The following is a 19,356-nucleotide window of genomic DNA, read 5'->3' on the forward strand; positions in this document are numbered from 1 at the left end:
ACTGTGCAACCTGTCTTCTCAGCAGGAGGGTCAACTACGGACACCGTTGCTGTGAAGGGACGGTTTATTTTAAAATAATTAGACCCTTCTATTAGGTCTCACACACAGCACGGAGGGAGGCAGGGAGGTGCCGGGTGCGGACCGCCGACTCCGCGGACCCGCAGCTTACAGGATGGTAGGGCTCCCAGTCCTTTCTCAGGGCGTGCGCGCCCCTTCCCGCTGTGTCCTCGGGCTACCCGCACAGTCTCTGACCCCAGACGAGCCATCGTGGAACCATGACTTCTGAGAGACTGCCACGCTCGGATGCGACAGAATGCGGGGGCGGGGGCGGGGGCGGGGGCGGGGCAGATTTCCAATAAACGCAGGAAGCCGTGATGATCCCATCCCGGGCCCGGCCAGTGCAGTGCCTGCCGCGCTCGTCCATGCGCCGGAACAGGGGGCCACACGCCCGGCCGCTCGCGCTCTGCGCCGCCCAACTCTTCAGCGGGGGCGGGGGTGAGGGGGCTGGGACCACCCAGTGAGTGGGTCGGACACCCTGGGGGCGGCTCCCAGCCTGCCCGCCCTCTCCGCCGATAGAGGGGTGGGGGGCACCGGAGCGCACGAGGGCTCTCGGGGACAGGCTCGGACAGGCCCGGTGCTCATGGAGCAGGACGCACGGCCAGGACCGCGGGGGGGTGGGGGGGGCGGGCTCAGCCCAGGGGCCCGGCCGCACAGCGCCGAGCACGGCCCGGAGCCCAGCCGACCCTCGGGACGCGTCCACTCGCTGCGGGGGCCGTCGTCGCGCCTCGACGATGGACGCGGGGAGCCGCTGTCCTGTCGCCGGGCTGCGCGGCCACCTAGCTCCGGGCGGGGCAGTCGAGCCTCGGAATCCCCGCCACGCGGCGACGCCGGCCCGTTCCCCGGAGCCCACGCCGAGCCCAGGCCGAGGCTGCGCGCGAGCGGGCGAGCTGTGCGCAGGCGCGCGCGGGCGAGCGCCGAGGCCGTGAGGTCACGGCGCAGGTGCGGCCGTGCGCCGACGCCGTGGGACGTAAACGCGCGCGCGCAGGGGCCGCGACGGTGCGCGCAGGCGCAGTGGGGGGGTTAGGAGGGCGCGGCGCAGGCGCATTGGCGGCGCACGCGATGGGCGGGGTGTGGACGCCGCTGCGATGGCTGCCCGCAGGTGTCGGACCAGCGGAGCCCCCGGCCCCTCTCAGAGCCCGGCCTCCTGACGCCGCTAGGGGGCGGGGCCCCCCCGGGCCGCCTCCGCCGCTGTCATGTATCCGCCGCTGCCGCCGCCGGCGCCGCATCGGGACTTCATCTCGGTGACGCTGAGCCTCGGCCAGAGCTACGACGGAAGCAAAAGCTGGCGGCGGCGCTCGTGCTGGAGGGTGAGGGTCCGGGCCGGGGTCGCGGGGTCCCGGGGTCGCCGACCCGCAGCCGTCTTTGGGGCCGGAGCTCGGCGGGTCAGGAGCTCGGCCTGTGCGCCGCGGTCTCGGGCTCGGGGCGTCCACACCTCGCGTCCGGGCAGACGGCGGGGTCCCTTCGGCCGCGGCCGTGCGGTAGGCGGGGCTCCTCCGCGCGGCTCTCCCGGCGTCCCTGTCCGTGCCGAGAGGGCCCCTGCTCCGGCCGCGGGAACGAACTGGCCGCAGCGGACCGGGGTCCCGGTGCTGTTGTTTCCGGTCACAAGCCTCCTTCACCGTGCCTCCCTTAGAAATGGAAGCAGCTGTCGAGGTTGCAGCGGAACGTGATACTCTTCTCGCTCACGTTCCTGATGCTCTGTGGCTTCCTGTCCTACATCAGCGTGGCTGACCAGTGGAGAGGTACCAGCTGCACCATCCCTGAGGGCGGGGCGGGCCATGGGTGGGCGAGAAGTCCAGGCAACCAGGAGCGGGAGCACTGTCAGCCGTGGGGCTAGACGGGGATGTGAGTTCCGTTTGTCCATGGCAGCTTCCTCAGCATCTGCTTGTCTGTACCCGCTTCCCTCCCTTCTGTCTCGCAGAGAAATGGAGGTCCTATGGTCCCAAGCTCTGCTGGGACCCCCCTCCCCAACTTCCTCCCCGTGTTACTGTTTCTGGAAAGGCCCCGGGCAGAGTCCTGGTGAGCCTGCAGGGGATCCTGCTGTATTTCTCCGTGAGGTGCTGAGGGGCAGCAAGGAAGGCTGAGGAGGCGCTGTGGGCGGCTCAGGCCTGTAGCCGGCTTGCTACCATTTGTACTCCCTGAGAGGGAGGAGGTTAAGACGCCGTGCTCGTGGGGCGTGGGTTGGGGTTAAGGACCACAACTGCCAGCGCTTCGAGAAAGGTTGGGTTCCCTCTGGCTGTTCTGGGATTCACTTGAATGACCTTCCTCAGGTCTCAGCACGTCCTTTGCTAAGGGATCACGGCTGCTGCGATGTCATGCTCTACGACTCACTTTGAATCTCCTCTAGGCTGTGTGGCCAGTGGGAAAACGCTTGTTTTTATTCTCTTGTTCAGCCGTGGACGGCAGGTCAGCGGAAGAACAGAAAACGAGACCAGCAGATCCACCCGTCTTGCCAGCTCCTCAGAAAGCAGATGCACATCCAGAAAACATGCAGGGGGCCTTACCTCAGGTACTGTAGCTGAACTACATGTGCGCTTGGAACCGAGGTATAACTGGGGTCTGCCCGCAGGGGTTTCCAACAGATGAGGAGAATTTTCTGTCTCACCGCGGGGTTGATGTTTGAAGCTCGTGCTCCTCGTTCTGGGCCGGCAGGATGATGCTTGGGGCGGGAAAGGGGAATACTCTTTCCCTTGTTCCTCTCGAACACTTGCGCACGTGCCAGAGCCTCTGTTAGCTGGTGAGCAAAACAGACCCGTTCCCCTCACGAGGAGCTATGGGCTGGCGGGGCAGGCAGGCGGCCCGAGGTATACATTCTGCGAGGGAGAGGGCTGTGGCCACCGTGAGGGATGAGGCTGGTGCCGGTGCCCCAGTCAGGGGAGCCCCTGTGAGGGTGGCACACTGAATCGATGCCTGAGGCTGAGACTCTGCTGGTTCTGGCTGGACTCAGGAGAGCAGGGCTTGAGTTGAACAAAAGTGCCCAAGGCCGGGGAGGTGGGCTTGCTCAGGGAGCTGAAGCCTCAGAACATCTGGACAGGACAGGGGGGCTGGGATTGGTCCAGGCTGGGCCCTATGGGCGGGGCTGCCCGGGTGAGCAGCAAGACGCAGCTCTCCAAAGTGTCATAACCCGGAGATTGTATGTAAAAAAGCGGGTCTTCTCCCTTGTAGAGCCAGCAGGTGTGTTTTTCACTTCTTCTGGTAGCTCTCTTACACATGGGCTCTCGTAATTGTAACGAAAGTGGAGCCGTCCTGGCACATCTCCCCATCGAACGACACGTTCCCAGAGCTGTTTTGGGAGGTCAGTGATCCAGTGCGTGGTGTGCACCAGGGGCCTGGACAGTAAGGCCCCTGGTCCAGACCTCGGGACACAGAGCTCCTCACGGAGGCCGCTTGGACTTCATCTGTTGCTCAGGCTCCAGCACTGGTTCCCCACACCTGGGTCAGCCTGGGTGGTTTGCTTCAGCCGGACCCCTTTCTCTTGGCCACGGGGTTCCTGGCTCTATGTCTTTTGCGTCTATACAACGGGAACGGCGTCACGGATTCTGTGGATGCCAAGAAGCAGGGATTTTGTCCGATTCCCAAGTGGGCCTCCTTGCTGTCCTCTGGAGGCGGCGCCTCGTCCAGCTCTGTGTTGAGGACCGGCTGTTCCCGGGCCCCTGTACTCCATCCCTGGACCCGGCGCCTTCCCCCACTGCACCGTTCCCGAGGATGAGGTGCAAGAGTCCTGGGGCGCTGGACCGCGATGGTGTTCTCTCTGGTTCCATCCACAGACACGTGGTCCTGACCCTTTCTTGCTACTTTTAGGATCCGTGACAGCCTGGCAACATCCCGGACCTGGAGTTTAACCCGCCGTCTAGGGCTGCACTAGCCCGTTGGCATGGTCTCCGTCTCAGTTGGTCAGGGCCAGGAGATCACACGTCAGGATCTCCTGGCCAAAGCTGCGAGTGGTGATGGAGCACAGAGGGAGTTTTCTCCGGGGCTGTGTGCTTCTAGCCAGTTCACATGCTCCGTGGGGCTGGGCCTGACAGGGAGAGCGTCCCGGGCGGGGAAGGAACAGCACGCAGCTCGTAGGCAAGTGAACTATTTTTACGGGTGACTCATATTTTTATCTAGAAGCCTCAGAGGCATTTCCGACGGGGACCACCCAACCTGCATCTTAGAACCCCCAGTAAAGACTCCGAGGACCCGAGGCAGGGAGACACCAAGCGGAGGGATGAGGCGGTGGGCGATGCTCATCAGGAGGAAAGCACGCAGAGAACGGTGGTCAGGTACGAGGAGCACCACGCGGGGGGCTGCGTGTGCAGAAACGCTGAGGCCACTGTATTTGGTGGTTTCTGAAAACCAGAGAAGGAGAATGAGCATGATGCTAAAGTATATTGTCCTTCCAGAGCAGGCAGGATAGAAGGCGGGGGTGGGGGGCTCAGGGTGGGAAGGGGGGGCCCTGCCTGGAGCGGAGGGCGGCAAGGCACTGGCCAGGGCTGGGCAGTGGGACCTTGGGGCGTTGGCAGTCTTTGCCCTCCAGCTGGCTGGTGGCTCTTCCTTCTGTCCCTGAAGCTGGAGGGGAGCGGTGATTGAGCCACAGCCCGGCACCGAACTTCCTTCGAGGAAGGCAGAGGCCCCCGCCAGGCCTTCCTCACAGGCCCCCAGGATTCAGAACCCAGCAGGTAAGTCCCCACCTGCACCCCGTTGGGTCTCACCTGGACGCTGTGACGGAGAGGGTACGTGGACACCCGGATGAGCATGCGGTACGTGTGCTGGAGTGCCTGCCGTCCCTCCGAGTGCTGGTCACCCTCAGACCCTCAGGCAGGCCACAGCTCTCGTTAGGGCCTTGGAGAGGACACGGGGCTCCTCAGTAGCCCGTTGACTGGGCCCCGACTGTCGCTGGAGCCACAGGCCGCCGGGTGGGCAGGAGGCTCGTTTCCAGCCTGCGTCCGTGCCACGGCGGGGCCTGGGGAATGTGGAGATGCGGTCGCCCCTCAGCGTCTCCACCCAGACCCATTGGGTCCCAGCAGCTCTGCGGGGTCCTGCGTGGTCACACCAGTAGTCGAGGGACTTCTGGGCGCTGGCACTCTGTGTGAGCCCCAGGTGGCCTGCCTGCTTCGGTCCTCACGGCATTCTCTGAGGTCATCTGTTGGTGGTGTCCCTGCCCCGCGGACTGGAGAACTGAGGTTAGGCCAGTGACGGCCCAGACCACGGCCTCATGCAGCGGGTCCTTGGGTGCTTGAGCCAGGCCAGCTGAGTCTGGGGCCCAGGCAGTGACCCTCTGGACCCGGCTGCCATGGCCTCCGTAGGAGGGGGGGTGGGGACACGTGGCCCAGGCATGTGGGGGAGACACAGCAATCGTGGGGCTCTGCAGACGGGTGCCAAGGTTGCGGCTGTCCGCACAGATGGGCCTCAGACCCGTGGGAAGAGCACGTGCAGTGACGCCGTCGACATGCACAGTCTCGTCTGCCTGGTGACTGTGTGACTCGGTCCTGTCCTCCTACGTGTGGAGGGCAGTCGCAGGTCCCCCAGAAAGGCTCCAGGGTGGCCCCAGGTGTGTCTGCTCCACGGGACTTCCAGTTTGCAAATACACGTGCCCGGGGCTGACGGGGCACGAAAGGGGCCCTTTGAAGCTGAGGCGCCCTGTGCGGGTCACCCGCAGCCAGCTCACGGGGTACCCCTGAAGCCACGGGATCCTGTGCAGGTGCTGGGCCACCTCTTTGGGGGGTCTCCGCTCGCTGCGTGTTCCCTGCAGTCCCAGAGGGTGGAGGCGACGGGCCCAGGCCAGGTGGTTGAGACCTCGCCACCTTGGCAGCTGTGTCCAGTTGTGAGGGTCCGACCTTCGGCGCAGTCCACTGCTGCCCCGTAGCCCTGGATGGTGCCCCCTCCGGCCCTGTTCTTTGTGGGGCTGCAGAGGGGTCTAACCCTGACTGCGCTGGTCCTGTGACCTCTCTCCCTCCAGCCTCCCCAAACGAGCGTCAGAGAGCTGTGATCGACGCCTTCCGCCATGCGTGGGCCGGATACCGCAAATTTGCCTGGGGCCATGATGAGCTGAAACCTGTGTCCAGGTCCTTCAGTGAGTGGTTTGGCCTGGGCCTGACCCTGATTGACGCCCTGGACACCATGTGGATTTTGGGTCTGAAAAAAGGTATCCACTCCTTCCCAAACACACAGCCCCGATTCTCCTCGGGTGATACTCGGGCGGGCGGAAGGGAGGGTGAACGGTGCCCGGATGGGGGAAACGCTGCTGTTTCCTTCTGGCGTGCTCTCCTTCTCATGGGTGACAGGAGTGGACGTGCCGTGCACAGGCAGCTGCTTTGCTGTTTGACGTCAGGCTCCCGAGGACCCACAGGGCAGCGCCCCCCCCCCCCAGCAAGTTCCAGCCAGTGCTTCTGCGGCAGCCAGAAGGGGCTCTGTGGCGGGAGGTGACCCGTGACCCGAGAGGCCGTCAGCACCGGGGTCTCTGCCTCACGCACGTCCTCCTCGAGCCACACGGATCGGGTGGTCGTGGGATCACCGGCCTAGGTTATCTCTGAGCCGATCTCAGGAAGTCCAGTTAAGTCATCCAAGGAGGCCAACGCCTCCTGTGAGGTGACCCCACGGCCTCGGATGCCACGATCTTTCATGACGACTGGCTGAGCGCCCGAGTGCATGCCGGCTCGTCTTATCTGTGTGCTGGGGGGTGTGAGGGCTCCTGCCCAGCCCGCAGGCCATGACACGCATACCTGTGGGAGAGAGAGAGAGATGGAAGCACAGAGCCCCGAGGGAGAGGCCCTGGGGCACGAGGCCGGCAATGGGCTCCCCTACTCTCGCTGTTTCACATCTCAGAGTTTGAAGAGGCCAGGAAGTGGGTGTCGAAGAAGCTACGGTTTCAGAAAGATGTGGACGTCAACCTGTTTGAGAGCACAATCCGGATACTTGGTGGGCTTCTGAGCGCCTACCACCTGTCGGGGGACGAGCTCTTCCTGAGGAAGGCTGTGAGTGTCTCAGCCCGGGCCGGCTCGCGCTGCGGGGAGAGGAGTCCCAGCGAGTGAGCAAACAGTTGTTTCTCGGCTCGAGGGATTGGGGGGCATGAGGGGGTCCGTTCCCAGATCTCCCACCCCTGATCCGGTGGGGCCTCCTTCGCGCACGTGCGCACGAGCTGGCCTAGCGCTGCCTGTATCACCGCGACCTGCAGGGAATTCCTCTCGGAGTTTTGCGGGGCCAGCTCCGATTTGCGGCCATGGTGCGTCGAGGCCGGGTGAAGCTGGCAGGTCCCACATCCCCATAACTGGGCAGACTCAGGGCCGGGGTGGCGTCATGGGACGGAGGCAAGGCCGCCGGGCAGCAGGGAGCCTTGACGCCTCACCATGTTGTTGTGTCAGGAAGATTTTGGGAATCGGCTCATGCCTGCGTTCCAGACGCCTTCCAAGATTCCGTACTCCGACGTCAACATCGGCACTGGGGCCGCCCACCCGCCCCGCTGGACCTCGGACAGCACGGTGGCCGAGGTCACGAGCATTCAGCTGGAGTTCCGGGAGCTCTCACGCCTCACGGGAAGTAAGAAGTTTCAGGTAGGCAGGGGCCCGGGGGGTGCAGGGGGTGAGGGCTGGGGTGCACCCTGACCCCGGGCCGCGGCGACACCACCCTCCCGTGTCCTCTGTCGGTCCCTATTTGCTCTCAGCGGATCCCTCTTCCTCCCTGATGACGGATGCTGGGGCGTCAAGGCATCACCCGGGCCCAGGTCCTCAGGGTCCCCCCCTGCCGGCCTCCCACGTGCTGCAGTGGCATGCGGCAGCGGGGTTGTTGGGAGGAGGGTGCCAGCACCCCTGGGGTCGGCTGGGCTAGGTGGCTCCGTGCTGTGTGGCCTCTGGGCCTGGTGGTGGTTTTTGGACTCCCCGCCCGGCTGTCAGCATCTTTGTCAGACAGTCCTCGTCCCTCCGCGCTCCTCCTGGGCAGCTTCTGCACTCGGCACACTGTGCCATTCGTTCTCCTCTTTCTCTTGAGACACTGAGATGTGGGTCACGTGCTAAGAATGCGAGGCTCTCCACATGCAGCCATACCGCATTCCTCGGGCACAGCGGTTGCCATGTTCTGAGTCCCGAACGACGTCCCCCCTGAGAGGTGATCCATCGCCCATGACGCACCCTCCTGCCCTCCGGGGCCTTGGCCCACATTGGGGACCACAGAGCGAGCCCCGTGTGCGTGTGGGTGGCTCTCCCTGTTTTTCATCCGGCGTGGGCGAGGTCCTGCAGCACAGGCCTCCCACGTCTGGCCCTTTCAGCGTGCGCAACGTTGTCATCTGCGTGGAAGCATTTCTGGACACGTCTGTGTCGTGGCACGTGTGCAGGTCGCCCCTGTCCGTGGCCCAGCAGCACCCCATCGTGTGGACGAAGCCCGTGATGTCCTGTCCAGGCGCTCGTCGGCGGGGGGCGCCGGGTCATCTCCGACGGGGGGGAGATGGGGGGTGAGGGCCGTGCTCCCGTGACCATCGTAGCGGGTGCGTCAGGGTGCCTCGCGCTCGATGCGGTTTCCGTACCCATGACTTGCGGCATTTCCGACGCGGGCCGCCCCAGGTGTTTGTGTCCTGGGGAGACGGGTGGTGTGTGGGCCCCTCCGCCCCCGGGAGGATCTATGAGTCAGCGTGGGCGTCCGTGTAGGGTAGAGGCCAGGCTGCCGGTCTTCGTGCGGGGTCCTGAGCGTGGTCACAAAATGCGCACAGAGCTGTGGAGCCTGGTTGCGGGGAGCCACCTGGGATGACGGGCGAGCTGAGAGGAGCTGAGGCCGTTGGGTCTTGTGGCCGCTCAGGAGTCACCGGGTGGACACATGGCAAGCCCGGGCGCAGAAGCAGACATGCCTGCCTTCCCTCCAGCGAGTGGGAGAAGACGGCCATGCCTGGGCCAGAGGTGGTGGGGACGGGGCTGTGGTCTCGAGGCACAGCCCCCTGCGGCTGAGCTCAGCCCTATCACCGGGCCTGTGGCCCCTGCCCAGGCATCGAGGCAGTCGTGCGTGAACAGACGGGCCCAGCGCTGTGGGGCCCACCTGTGTGGGTCTCAGAAACCCCCCTGCCCAGGGCAGCCAGGCTGAGGGCGCCATGGCTGGGATCATGGCCTGCTCTCTGCTCCGCAGGGCCCAGCGGGTCAGTCCTGGCGGGGTGGGGGGGACGAGCCCACGGAGCCCCTCTGTGCCACGGGCCACCCACCCTCTCGCTCCCCCCGCTCCCCCCTCGTCTGCCCCAGGAGGCTGCGGAGGAGGTGACGCGGCATGTCCACTCCCTGTCGGGCAAGAAGGACGGGCTGGTGCCCATGTTCATCAATACGCACAGCGGCCTCTTCACGCACATGGGCGTGTTCACTCTGGGAGCCAGGGCTGACAGCTACTACGAGTACCTGCTGAAGCAGTGGATCCAGGGTGGAAAGCAGGAGACGCAGTGAGGCCGGTTTTTGCTGCCTTGGGGTGGAGTCCCCACGCCCCCTGATCCCCAGTCCTTGGCCAGGCAGCCGCAGCCATGCCGGCCCAGCCTCGGCCCCCCCCCCCCCCCCCCCCGGAACGTGTTTCTTCCAACCATGATCTTTGTGCCGAGGATGAGGAGGAGGGGGCCTGGGGCCTGGCCTGGCCTGGCCTGGCCGAACAGGCATCCTTGGGGTGTGGAAACACCCCCCCCCCCCCCCCCCCGCGCACATGCTCCCCAGCCGCAGGTGGCCAGGTGCCCCTGGGCCACCTGGCGCTTACTGTTCTGACGCTCAGAATGCACGCTTACCCGGAGAGCAATGCGGTCACTACTGCATCGTGCATTGTATGGCACGGGGGAGAGAACTGGTTGTTCCTGAGGTCTCGAGCCTAGGGGTGACAGCGACCCCTGACCCCTGGGGGGCAGCTGCGGGCTGACCCCTGCGGGCAGAGACGAGGGCATCCCGGCACAGAGAGCCATGGTGGGCATGTGGGTCCTGGGGCCCTGCTGAGGCTGGTCTTGGGGGGCCCCTTGGCGGGGGCGTCAAGAGGAACGCTCCCGTCCAGGGGAGGGGAGGGCCGAGCCCTATGCCCCACGCCGCCGACGGCCACGAGCCTCGGCCTGCGCTAGCCTGATGCCACCCCAGACGGGGCCAGGCGTCTGGGCCGCTAGCATGCACGTGGCACCGCACGGCCATGTGCCCGATCCCGGGGCGGGGAAGTGGGGGCCATGCGCCTGCCTGGCGTGCGCTAAGAGGATCCCCTGTCTGTTCAGGTTGTTAGAAGACTACCTGGAAGCCATCGAGGGAATCAGAAGGCACCTGCTGCGCAGGTCTGAGCCCAGAAAGCTCACCTTCGTGGGGGAGCTGGCCCACGGCCGCTTCAGCGCCAAGATGGTGAGCACGTGTGTGACCCGGGGAGGGCGGGGGGCCTTGGACTCCCATCGGATGGCTTTGTGAGTCAGGACATTGCAGAGAGCGATGGCAGCCCAGCCCGAGCGTGAGTTCTCCCGGTTTGGGTCTGCTCGTGTCGGGTCCAGGCAGGGCTGCGTGGCCCGGACCCGTTCCCGTGACAACAGCAGGGCGCAGTCACAGGGGCACTGAGGTCCACAGTGGGCACCAGGCCCCTCCCCCAGGGCCCTCCCCGTGCCTCTCCGTGTCCCCTCTGCCCTGGGGTCACTGCTGGTGTCCTACTATGGGTCCCGCTGACGCCCGGGGATGTCTGGGGTCGGGGTCGGTCCAGGGGAGCCAGCCGCTACCTCCTCCCCGCCCCCCCCCGCTCCCCTGCTCATGTGGAGCGCCAGATGCTGGGCCCGCGGGGAGTCCCTTGCCCGTGTGGAACCGAGGCAGCGCCAGCCCTGCTGTTGGCGCCACGCCCCCTGCCCTGTGCGGCCACAGACTCCGCAGTGGTGAGGACCTGCTCTGATTTCAGGACCACCTGGTATGCTTCCTGCCAGGGACACTGGCTCTGGGCGCCCACCACGGCCTGCCCGCCGACCACATGGAGCTGGCCCGGGCACTCATGGACACCTGCTACCAGATGAACCGTCAGATGGAGACGGGGCTGAGCCCCGAAATCGTGCACTTCAACCTGTACCCCCAGAACGACCACAAAGACGTGCAAGTCAAGGTGAGCAGGGCCGGGGTGTGGGGGCGCCTGGGGGCCTGGCCTGAGCTCAGCCCGCATTTCCCTCCGCCCCCCCGCCCCCACAGCCGGCCGACAGGCACAACCTGCTGCGGCCCGAGACGGTGGAGAGCCTGTTCTACTTGTACCGCCTCACGGGGGACCGCAAGTACCAGGACTGGGGCTGGGAAATTCTGCAGAGCTTCAACACGTACACGCGGGTGAGCTGCCTGCCGGCCATCTGGCCCAGAGCGGCTGGGACTGGGAGGGCAGGCACCGTGACCTCGGGAGTTCAGGGCACATGGGACCCAGGGTCTCGGGGGCTGGGGCATCCCGAGGGGCTTGCTTGTGTGGGGAGGGCGCCTGCGGCGGCCTGGTATACACAGGGCGCATCCTCCCCGGATATTCCATGTGGCCTGGGCGGCCCTCCTCCACCCCAGGATGACCTCGGGGGCCCTGCTCCCTAGATGGCACTGGGACCGTGGTGCCTCTCGTCCTGCCGTCGGGGCCATGGCTCAGACACGGTCATGCCCTGTCCAGGGCCCACCACCCGCCCTGCAGAGCCAAAGCTTGTCCTTTGCCCTGTGGTGTGGGAGGCGGTGAGTTCTGGGCTCCTCGAGTGCCCTTGGGGCCTTGGGAGGCGGCGCTTGCCATCGGGTCACTCGAGAGGAGCTGGCATCTCCGAGGGCGTGTCTGGAGGCCCCGTGGCCAACTGGCTCCGCTGAGGGGGCCAGTTCCCTGGTGGACCTTGGGGTCCCCCACCCCGACCCTGCCCTGGTCCGCGTAGGGCAGGCACGCTGCGGTGAGGCAGGGAGACTTGAGACTTGGGGTGGGGTTCCTCTGGTTGCCGGGGCCTCACCCCCGGGCCGAGGCTGGCACGGGGAGCTGCCTGTGCCTGCAGCCGTGACGCCATGGTCTTGCCTCTTGCGCAGGTCCCCTCAGGTGGCTACTCCTCCATCAGCAACGTCCAGGATCCCCTCAATCCCCAGCCCAGGGACAAGATGGAGAGCTTTTTTCTGGGGGAGACGCTTAAGTACCTGTATCTGCTCTTCTCTGATGACCCAGACCTGCTCAGCCTGGACACCTATGTGTTCAACACGGAGGCTCACCCCTTGCCCATCTGGGCCCCGCCTAGGGAGGTGTGATGCCCCTGTGGGCCTTGCCTAGAGTTCTCATTTGTCTTGTTTTTGTGGAACCTGTTCAGCATATCCCTGGTCATGTTTTGGTCCAGTGTCCTGGGCCTTTGCCCTTTTGTCCACCTAGCTGGAGCCTGTGGCCCAGGCCAGGCTGAGGACAGAACCCAGCATTCCTTAGCTGCAGTGTCTCAGGGCCTGAGGTGGTCAGGGCTGTTGGCTTCTCGTTCTGGTGGCTTCTCGTCACAGCTGTGTTCTAGGGTCATCGCCATTCAGCCCGTCCACCAGGAAGTCTCCTGCTTCCCGAAGAAACTGGAATCATACGTACATTCCTGGTACCCACACGTCTTTCTGTCCGTCGGTGCCCAGCCCCGTGTCCATATCCCTGCATCTTTGGGGCTGTTCTGGGTACCCCATCCTGTTCAGAGACAAGAGCTAAAGGGACCTCCCGACATGGGGCTCAGCCTGGAGTCTCAGAGCTTGCTTGTGTGCTGGCCCGAGGGTCTTGGGGCACCTGCGGGCTGTGGTGTTTACACATTGGACTCAGGGATCCTCTCCCGGCCCTCCAGGGGCCGGGAGTGGGAGGGGTGTGGTTCCTTCTGCTCCTGGACCACCCCAGAGAATGGACTTCCCAGGCAGCATAAAGGTAGATTGCTATGACGGTCATGTGTGGAGACTCTCTGTTTCCTCAGCTGTGATGGGGGGTGTCTAGGCCCCCGTCCAGGCCGCGCTATGTGTCCACTGGGGTCAGAAATCCCCTGGGGCGGGCAGGCCGCACACCCTGGAGGGAGTACCTGCCTTACTGTGAGGGTTTCTGCACCCTGGGCCCCATCTCTGCAGGTGGGGATGCCCATCCTCAGTGGAGCCTGCCACTTCACCTGAGTCCTGACATGGGTCACTCCTTAGACACACCTCGGCTGCCAGGGGGTACCAGGTGGTCTCCAAGCTAGGCTCCGCTCTTTCTCGTGTGACACCCCTGAGCAGCCCATTGCCTTTGTCATGTCTAGAAGACATGCTTCTCCGAGTCGCTAGGGCTTCTCCAGCTGGTGGACACTGCCCATGCGGAGGCCAGGGCTCCCTGTGTCCTGCACAGAGGTTCCTGGAACAGGATGCAGGGCTGTCTCCAGGTGGGCTAGCCCCGTCTCCCTCCTGGTCACCCTTTTGCATCCATGGGCATGGCAGCTGTGACAAGACGGGAAGTTGCCCGCCATGGAGGTGGGGCATCAGCAGCACGTCCTCTCCACGCCCTACCCCAGAGGCACCACTGGGGTAGCCAGTAGAGGGCCACATCAGCCAGTGGGGCTGCCCACGGGGTACCCTGCACCCTCTCGAGCCCTGAGACTGCACACAGACTGGAGGCTCTGTTTTATTAGATGTATGGCTGTGCACAGTGCGCTCACCGCGTCTGCTCCCTCAACCCTCTTGGCCACAGCCGCTCACCCCCAGAACCTTCTGAGATGCTCCCCAAGTGCTCTCGGCCGGGGGGGAGGGGCTCTCAGCCCCTGAGGCCTCTGCGCTGGCCCCGCCGCAGCCACTGCTCACGTCTGGCTGCTTCCACCCACTCGCTGATGAGCCTGGCCTCAAACCTGCGAGCCTCCCTGACGGATGCGGGGTCTTCTGGGTGAGATGCTCTAAGGAACAGGCAGGGGGGCTTCAGCTAGGCAGTGGGCCCCAGCCTCACTGCACCCCACAAGCAGCCACTGGTCCCGCCCCACACAGCACTCCTCCAGGCAGTACCGCACCTGAGGTCCAGGTGATGGGCTCCCCCCTGGATGGTAATGGCGAGGACCGTCGCGCTCAGGTTACTCCGGATCTGTGGGAAGACATTCGGTCCACTGCCCCCCTGCCTGCCGTCCCCTTGTCCGCCCTGCAGGGCTGGCCCACTGCAGAGGCAGAAACTCCCATGTGACTCCGTGGCCTGAGTGGCCTCCTTAGAAAGGACAGGAGGTTACAGGACCACATGTCCAGTCACACCAATTAGGGGAAGGGGTGCAGGGTGGGGGGCAGTTCAGCTCAGATTGAGACCTTGGGGCCATGAGCAGCATAGGGCTCTGGGCTCTGGGTGGTCTGCTCAGTCTCCCTCTCCCTCCACCCCTAGCCAAAATCGAGGAAGAACCATTAAAGGGAGGAGGAAATGGGAGTTAGAAGGAAAGTGAAGGCTGCACAGAAGCTAGGTGTGGAGGCTGGCCGACAGCAGGGAGTGCCCCTTCACCTCCCCCACCCCCGTGCACCAGGGCTTGCCCCGCCCCTAGCCCTTGCACCCCCCTGCCAGGATGCCCCGGCCAGGCCTGGGGGCAGCCTCAGGCCATGACTCACCCCACCCCCTGCCCAGGGGTCCAGGTCCCCGTTGGAGAAGAGGATGTTGCTGGCAGCTCTGAGGTCTAAAAGGGAAAGAGCGCAGGTGTGAGCAGTGAGTGGATTGCGGAGCAGAGTCGGGACGGAGGGAAGGATGCCGCCCCCTCAAGCCTCACCGTCCCCCCCGAAGCTGGTCTGCAGCCAGTCCCTCCGAGGCCACACGCCCCACGTGTCCAGGCAGTACTGCTGGCGGAGGGCCTCAGTGAACGGCAGCTCGGGGAAGAGGTCTGTCACATTGTTGCTGGAAAAGGTCAGGTTGATCTCGGTGCAGGCCTGGGGGATGCACCGCACCTGGGTCAGGCCGGTGGGGTGGGCGACCCCATCCCGCACCTCGGACCCAGGCGGTCCTGGGCAGCGAGCACCCCCTTACCTGGTAATCCCAGGCCTTGGCATTGGGGCCTGAGCCGCAGCCCGTGGGGTCTGCACAGGCCTGGTACTGCAGGTAGATGTCATAGCAGGGCACGGTGCCCGAGGAGTTGTACACCAGACCTGGGGGACAGGGGTGTGGGACCTGCAGCCTGGACGCCCGCCTCGCCCCCTCAGAGGGCTCCCGCATGCCCAGGGAGGAGTGGGGTTCCTGGGGTCTGGCCTCTGAGGGTAGCTAGGGGACCCACTTGACGTACCCCTCCCAGCAGGGCAGGCTGGCCTCCCTCCCTGGACCTCTGCGAGAACCTGTGGACAGAGCCCCCCCAGCCCGGGCAGGGACTGCATGGGGCGTTGTTGCTGCTCGCCTCATGTGGGCATCGCCCCCAAGCCCTGTCCAGCCCCCACGTGGCACCAGGCCCAGGGCTGAGGGCACACGCACCTGCCAGTGCTCTTAGCCCCTTGATGCTCTGGCTCTCACTCAGCAGCCGGTCACAGCCGACCTAGGGATGCCACCAAAGACCCTCACTCGGCCTGCTGCCCCTCCCAGTGTGCCCTTCCCTGGTCCCGGGCCCCAAGTGGCTGTGAGGCTCTTGGGCTGCTCAGCACCGCCTGGCCCAGGGCCCTCCCCAGGTCCCAGCATCTCCTTATGCCCAGGGGTGGGCGTCTTGCCTTGACTGGGTTGGCAGGAAGGTGCGCGATGAAGTGGGTGGGGTACGGGTAGTCCATCATGGCCAGCACAGTGAAGGCGTTCCGGGCAAACCCAAAGAGCTGGGTCAGGTCCTTCCGGCTGGACAGGGGCTGGCAGGTGCCAAACTCCCGGCTGACCACATCACAGGCTGCCAGGAGACGGCGAGACAACAGACTCCTGAGGCTGCTGGCAGGCATGGGGTGGGGGGAGGTGGTCGCAGGCGCCAGGGGGGCTCCTCACCTCCCTGAAAGCACAAGTCCTGGATCTGCTGGAATGCGTCCCGCACGCCCTGGGCACACTGGGGACTCTGGCCCTCAAAGTCCTGGGGAGAGGAGGGCAATGGTGCCGCTGCTGCTGCCGCCGCTGCCTCAGCCTGACCAACCCCAGGCCCCAGGCCCCTAACTCACCGCTGAGACATCCCGAAAGAACTGGTAGGAGTCACCGAGGCCAGCCACAGCCACCACAGGCGCACTGGCTGCGAGTGCCCCGGCCACGAGATGGGGGTACTTGATCCTCATGTAGGCGCTCAGCATCCCCCCGTAGCTGGGTGGGGACACAGGGTGGGTGGGGGGGACACAGCCTCCTTAGGACCCTTCCTCCCTGCTCAGAGCCCATGGTGCCCCCAGGAGGACCTTCTAGGTCCCACGGAAATCCTGGCCTTAGGGCCAGGTAAGCGTTTGTAGCTGCAGAGAGTGAGCTGGGCAAAGACCCACCTGCCACCAAAGGCAATGGCAGGGCTGTCCTGTGCCCCAAGGTCCCGCCGCAGCGCGTGGAGCAGCCCTGCGAAGTCGGCCAGGGCCTGTTCCACTGTCAGCAGCTCCGTGTACCCGCGCCGTGTGGACTGCTCCCCAAATGGGAGTGACTTGCCGTAGTAGCGCTGCAGGAGAGCAGCAGAGGGCTGAGCCCAGGACACCCACGCCGTGCGCCCCTGACCCCCTCACCCTCCCATGGTACCCACGTGCTCTGCGAAGATGACCAGGGCCTCTTGCTGCGCTGCCAGTTCCAGGATGAACCCCGAGTTGTTGGCGAAGGACCACACATTCCCCTCATTGCCCGTGTAGAAGAATATGGGCCCCTTGCCCCTTTTCCAGAACTTCTCTGTCCGGCGGAGGCAGGAAGCAGCGGGTTAGGGGCCAGGGCAGGACTCCAGGGTCCCGGGACCCCCAGTGCAACCTCACCTGACACCAGGAATCGCTGCAGGAAGGTCTTGTTGCCAAACCTCTCGAAGTTGAAATGGTCCAGAAGCTGCTCAAAGTAGCCCTCCCAAAAGTGGCTCTCCACAACCCTGTGGGCTGCAGGGGTGCATGCGGTGCTCAGCACAGGGGGCCCAAGCAGGCAGGGCGGGGGGTGGGGGCGACGCCTGTGGGCCCACACTCACCCCCAGTCTCCAGGCTGTGCAGCGCCAGCACCAGCAGCAGGGTCAGGGCCCTGGGCAGGGTTGGCCGGGGCTGGGCGCCCATCTCCGCTGGCGGCTGTGGGGTGCGGTCACATGATGGGCGGGCCACCCTCACGTGACAGCCTGGGCAGGGCCTTCCTTCCGGGCCCCAAGGTTCCTGCACCCACTGGGTCGCCACGGAGACTGTCGCCATAGGGACGGGGACGCAGGAAGCAGCAGTGGCTCCAAATCCCGGTGCTGGGACTGGGAATGTGTGTGCAGCCACTTGCCCTGGCCCTCCTGGGCCCCTGCGGAGGCCCTTGCTTGCGCCTGGCCACATGGAGAGCCCAGGAGGCGGGACGGTCCCTGCTGCCCCCAGGCTGCTCCTTCTGCCATTAGGACCCCCAGGCCCCTGCCAGCCTCCAGGCCACACAGCAGCGCCCCAGACGGAGGGATCCCTTGAGCCCTGAGTGGGGGGCTTGGGAAGACGGGGCAGCGGCGGGGGAGGGGCTTCAGACAGGAGGCCAGCAGCCTTATCCACACGACGGGAAGGGGCGGAGGCCTTGTGGCCACAGCAGTGGTGTGCGGGGGCGGGGGGGGAGGGGGCAGCGCAGGGGTATGGCTGCTGAGACCCTGTGGCATGGCAGGGGGGAGAGGCACCTGGCCATGGCCCCCTCTGCCTACTGCCATCACTGCCCCTCCATCAGATGCGCCCCAGGAGGAGTCACCTGTTCCCCAACATTCCAGGCCTGGGCTCAGGTGAGGGACCAGAGCAGCTGAGCCACCCCCGCCCCAGCTGCACAGAGAAGGGGAATTGCCTGTTCCCACCCCCAGACTATCTCCAGCAAAGCCTCCAGTGTCCCTGGGGCATCCCCCCACCTAGTGTGGGACAGGCCTGGGCGGGGTCCTGCCCTCGCTGCAGCCTGGGAACCCAGGGCCCCAGGACGGAGCTGGGCTGAGGTGGGGGACTGGCCACAGGGGCCCATGGCCACCCTGCACACTGTCCCAGGAAGGTAACTGCGGCAACCAGCATGTGGACAATGACCGTCCATCATCTCACATCACCACATGGGTGTGGTCACCCCATGGTCACCAAGTGCCACACCACAATCACTCCACAGTCCCTGCCCCCATCCCATGCCCTTGTGTCCCTCCCCTCCTGTCCCTCCTCCCATGTCCTCTTGTCAATGCCCTTATTCCTGTGTTCCTGTGTCCCCATCCCTGTGGCCCTGTGTCCCCACATCCCCCTGTCCCTCTGTCCCTGTGCCCCTGTGTCCTCGTCCCTGTGTCTCTGTCCCTGTGTCCCTGTGTCCCTCATGTCCCCGTGTCCCCATCCCTGTGTGCCCACCGTGTCCCCGTGTCTCTAGTCCTATCTGCCCACCCTTGTGCCCCCGTCCCCGTCTCTGTGTCCCCGTCCCCTGTCCTAGTCCCTGTGTCCCCGTCCCCTGTCCCAGTCCCTGTGTCCCCATCCCCTGTCCCAGTCCCTGTGTCCCTGTGTCCCCCTGTCAGGTCCCTATGTGCTTACCTTCTTGTTCCCGTCCCTGTGTCCCCGTGTCGCCATCCTGTCTCTGTGTCCCCAAGCTCCCATGTCCCCGTCTCCCTGTGTCCCTGTTCCTGTGTCCTCGTACCCGCACCCAGGGCTGCCTGTCCTGTGTTGAGTAGAGCGCTGCTGCCCTTGCAGGGTCTTCAGGGCCTGTGCAGGGTAGAGGCCAGGACAAGCCCTGAGGGCTCACAGCTCCTCCCCCGCCCCGGGGGGACAGCCTCTCTTCCAGCTGCTCCTACTGTCCTCTCAGCTCAGGAGCCCTGACCCTGATGGCCCGAGCGCAGACGCACCATGTCCTTCTCTCCGAACCCTCCAGGCAGCTCCTCCGTGCAGGGGGCGGCCCGGGAAAGCCCAGAGAGGCGAATTTTGACTCCCTCTGCCCGTCATGCCCACCGGGCAGCCCAGAGCATGCGGGTACGTCTGGGCGTCCAGAAGCCACCCTCCAAGCTGCACAGGGGGCCAATGATGTTGGGGCCACAGCTGGGTCCTGATCCCCCTCCACGGCCCACAGATTTGGGGAGCCAGCCCCTCCCAGCCACCTGCTCTGCCCCCTTAGCCCTCAGAGCTGCAAGGAACGGGGCGGGGCTGGGAGGGAGACCCACGTGGGTGCGTGTGCTGTTTGGAAGTCGGCCCCATCAGCAAGTACGTGTGTCACACACACTATGACGTGCCCTTCACCATTATCCAAGGTGCCTTTACTTGTCGCTAAGCGTTAGTTTTTTGTTGTTGCGTTTTAGAAATTAAAGAAAAATGTATCTAAATCCTTTATCAGATACGTAAGTTACATTTTCTCCCTTTCTGTGGGTGG

The 19,356-nt window shown here is 65.1% G+C and overlaps 2 protein-coding genes across 2 annotated transcripts; one reads left to right on the top strand and one right to left on the bottom strand.

Moving 5' to 3' along the window:
• Positions 1–779: 779 nt before the first annotated feature.
• On the top strand, positions 780–12,881 carry MAN1B1 (mannosidase alpha class 1B member 1). The gene is made up of 13 exons (XM_025987927.2): positions 780–1,367; positions 1,691–1,799; positions 2,451–2,566; positions 4,168–4,322; positions 4,609–4,718; positions 5,999–6,184; positions 6,865–7,013; positions 7,401–7,589; positions 9,255–9,445; positions 10,241–10,361; positions 10,897–11,094; positions 11,178–11,309; positions 12,021–12,881. Exons 1-13 carry the CDS (start codon positions 1,254–1,256, stop codon positions 12,231–12,233), a joined length of 1,983 nt encoding a protein of 660 aa, XP_025843712.1. The 5' UTR covers positions 780–1,253; the 3' UTR covers positions 12,234–12,881.
• Positions 12,882–13,574: 693 nt separating this feature from the next.
• DPP7 (dipeptidyl peptidase 7) lies at positions 13,575–17,301 on the bottom strand. Its single transcript, XM_025987928.2, has 13 exons — positions 17,009–17,301; positions 16,809–16,922; positions 16,589–16,728; positions 16,344–16,507; positions 16,038–16,173; positions 15,871–15,952; positions 15,612–15,778; positions 15,382–15,442; positions 14,947–15,065; positions 14,693–14,849; positions 14,538–14,602; positions 13,964–14,034; positions 13,575–13,852 (listed from the first exon to the last, which is right to left on the bottom strand). Exons 1-13 carry the CDS (start codon positions 17,217–17,219, stop codon positions 13,717–13,719), a joined length of 1,623 nt encoding a protein of 540 aa, XP_025843713.1. The 5' UTR covers positions 17,220–17,301; the 3' UTR covers positions 13,575–13,716.
• Positions 17,302–19,356: the final 2,055 nt, after the last annotated feature.

The sequence above is a fragment of the Vulpes vulpes genome, chromosome 2, assembly GCF_048418805.1.
Source record: "Vulpes vulpes isolate BD-2025 chromosome 2, VulVul3, whole genome shotgun sequence".
Classification (NCBI taxonomy): domain Eukaryota; kingdom Metazoa; phylum Chordata; class Mammalia; order Carnivora; family Canidae; genus Vulpes; species Vulpes vulpes.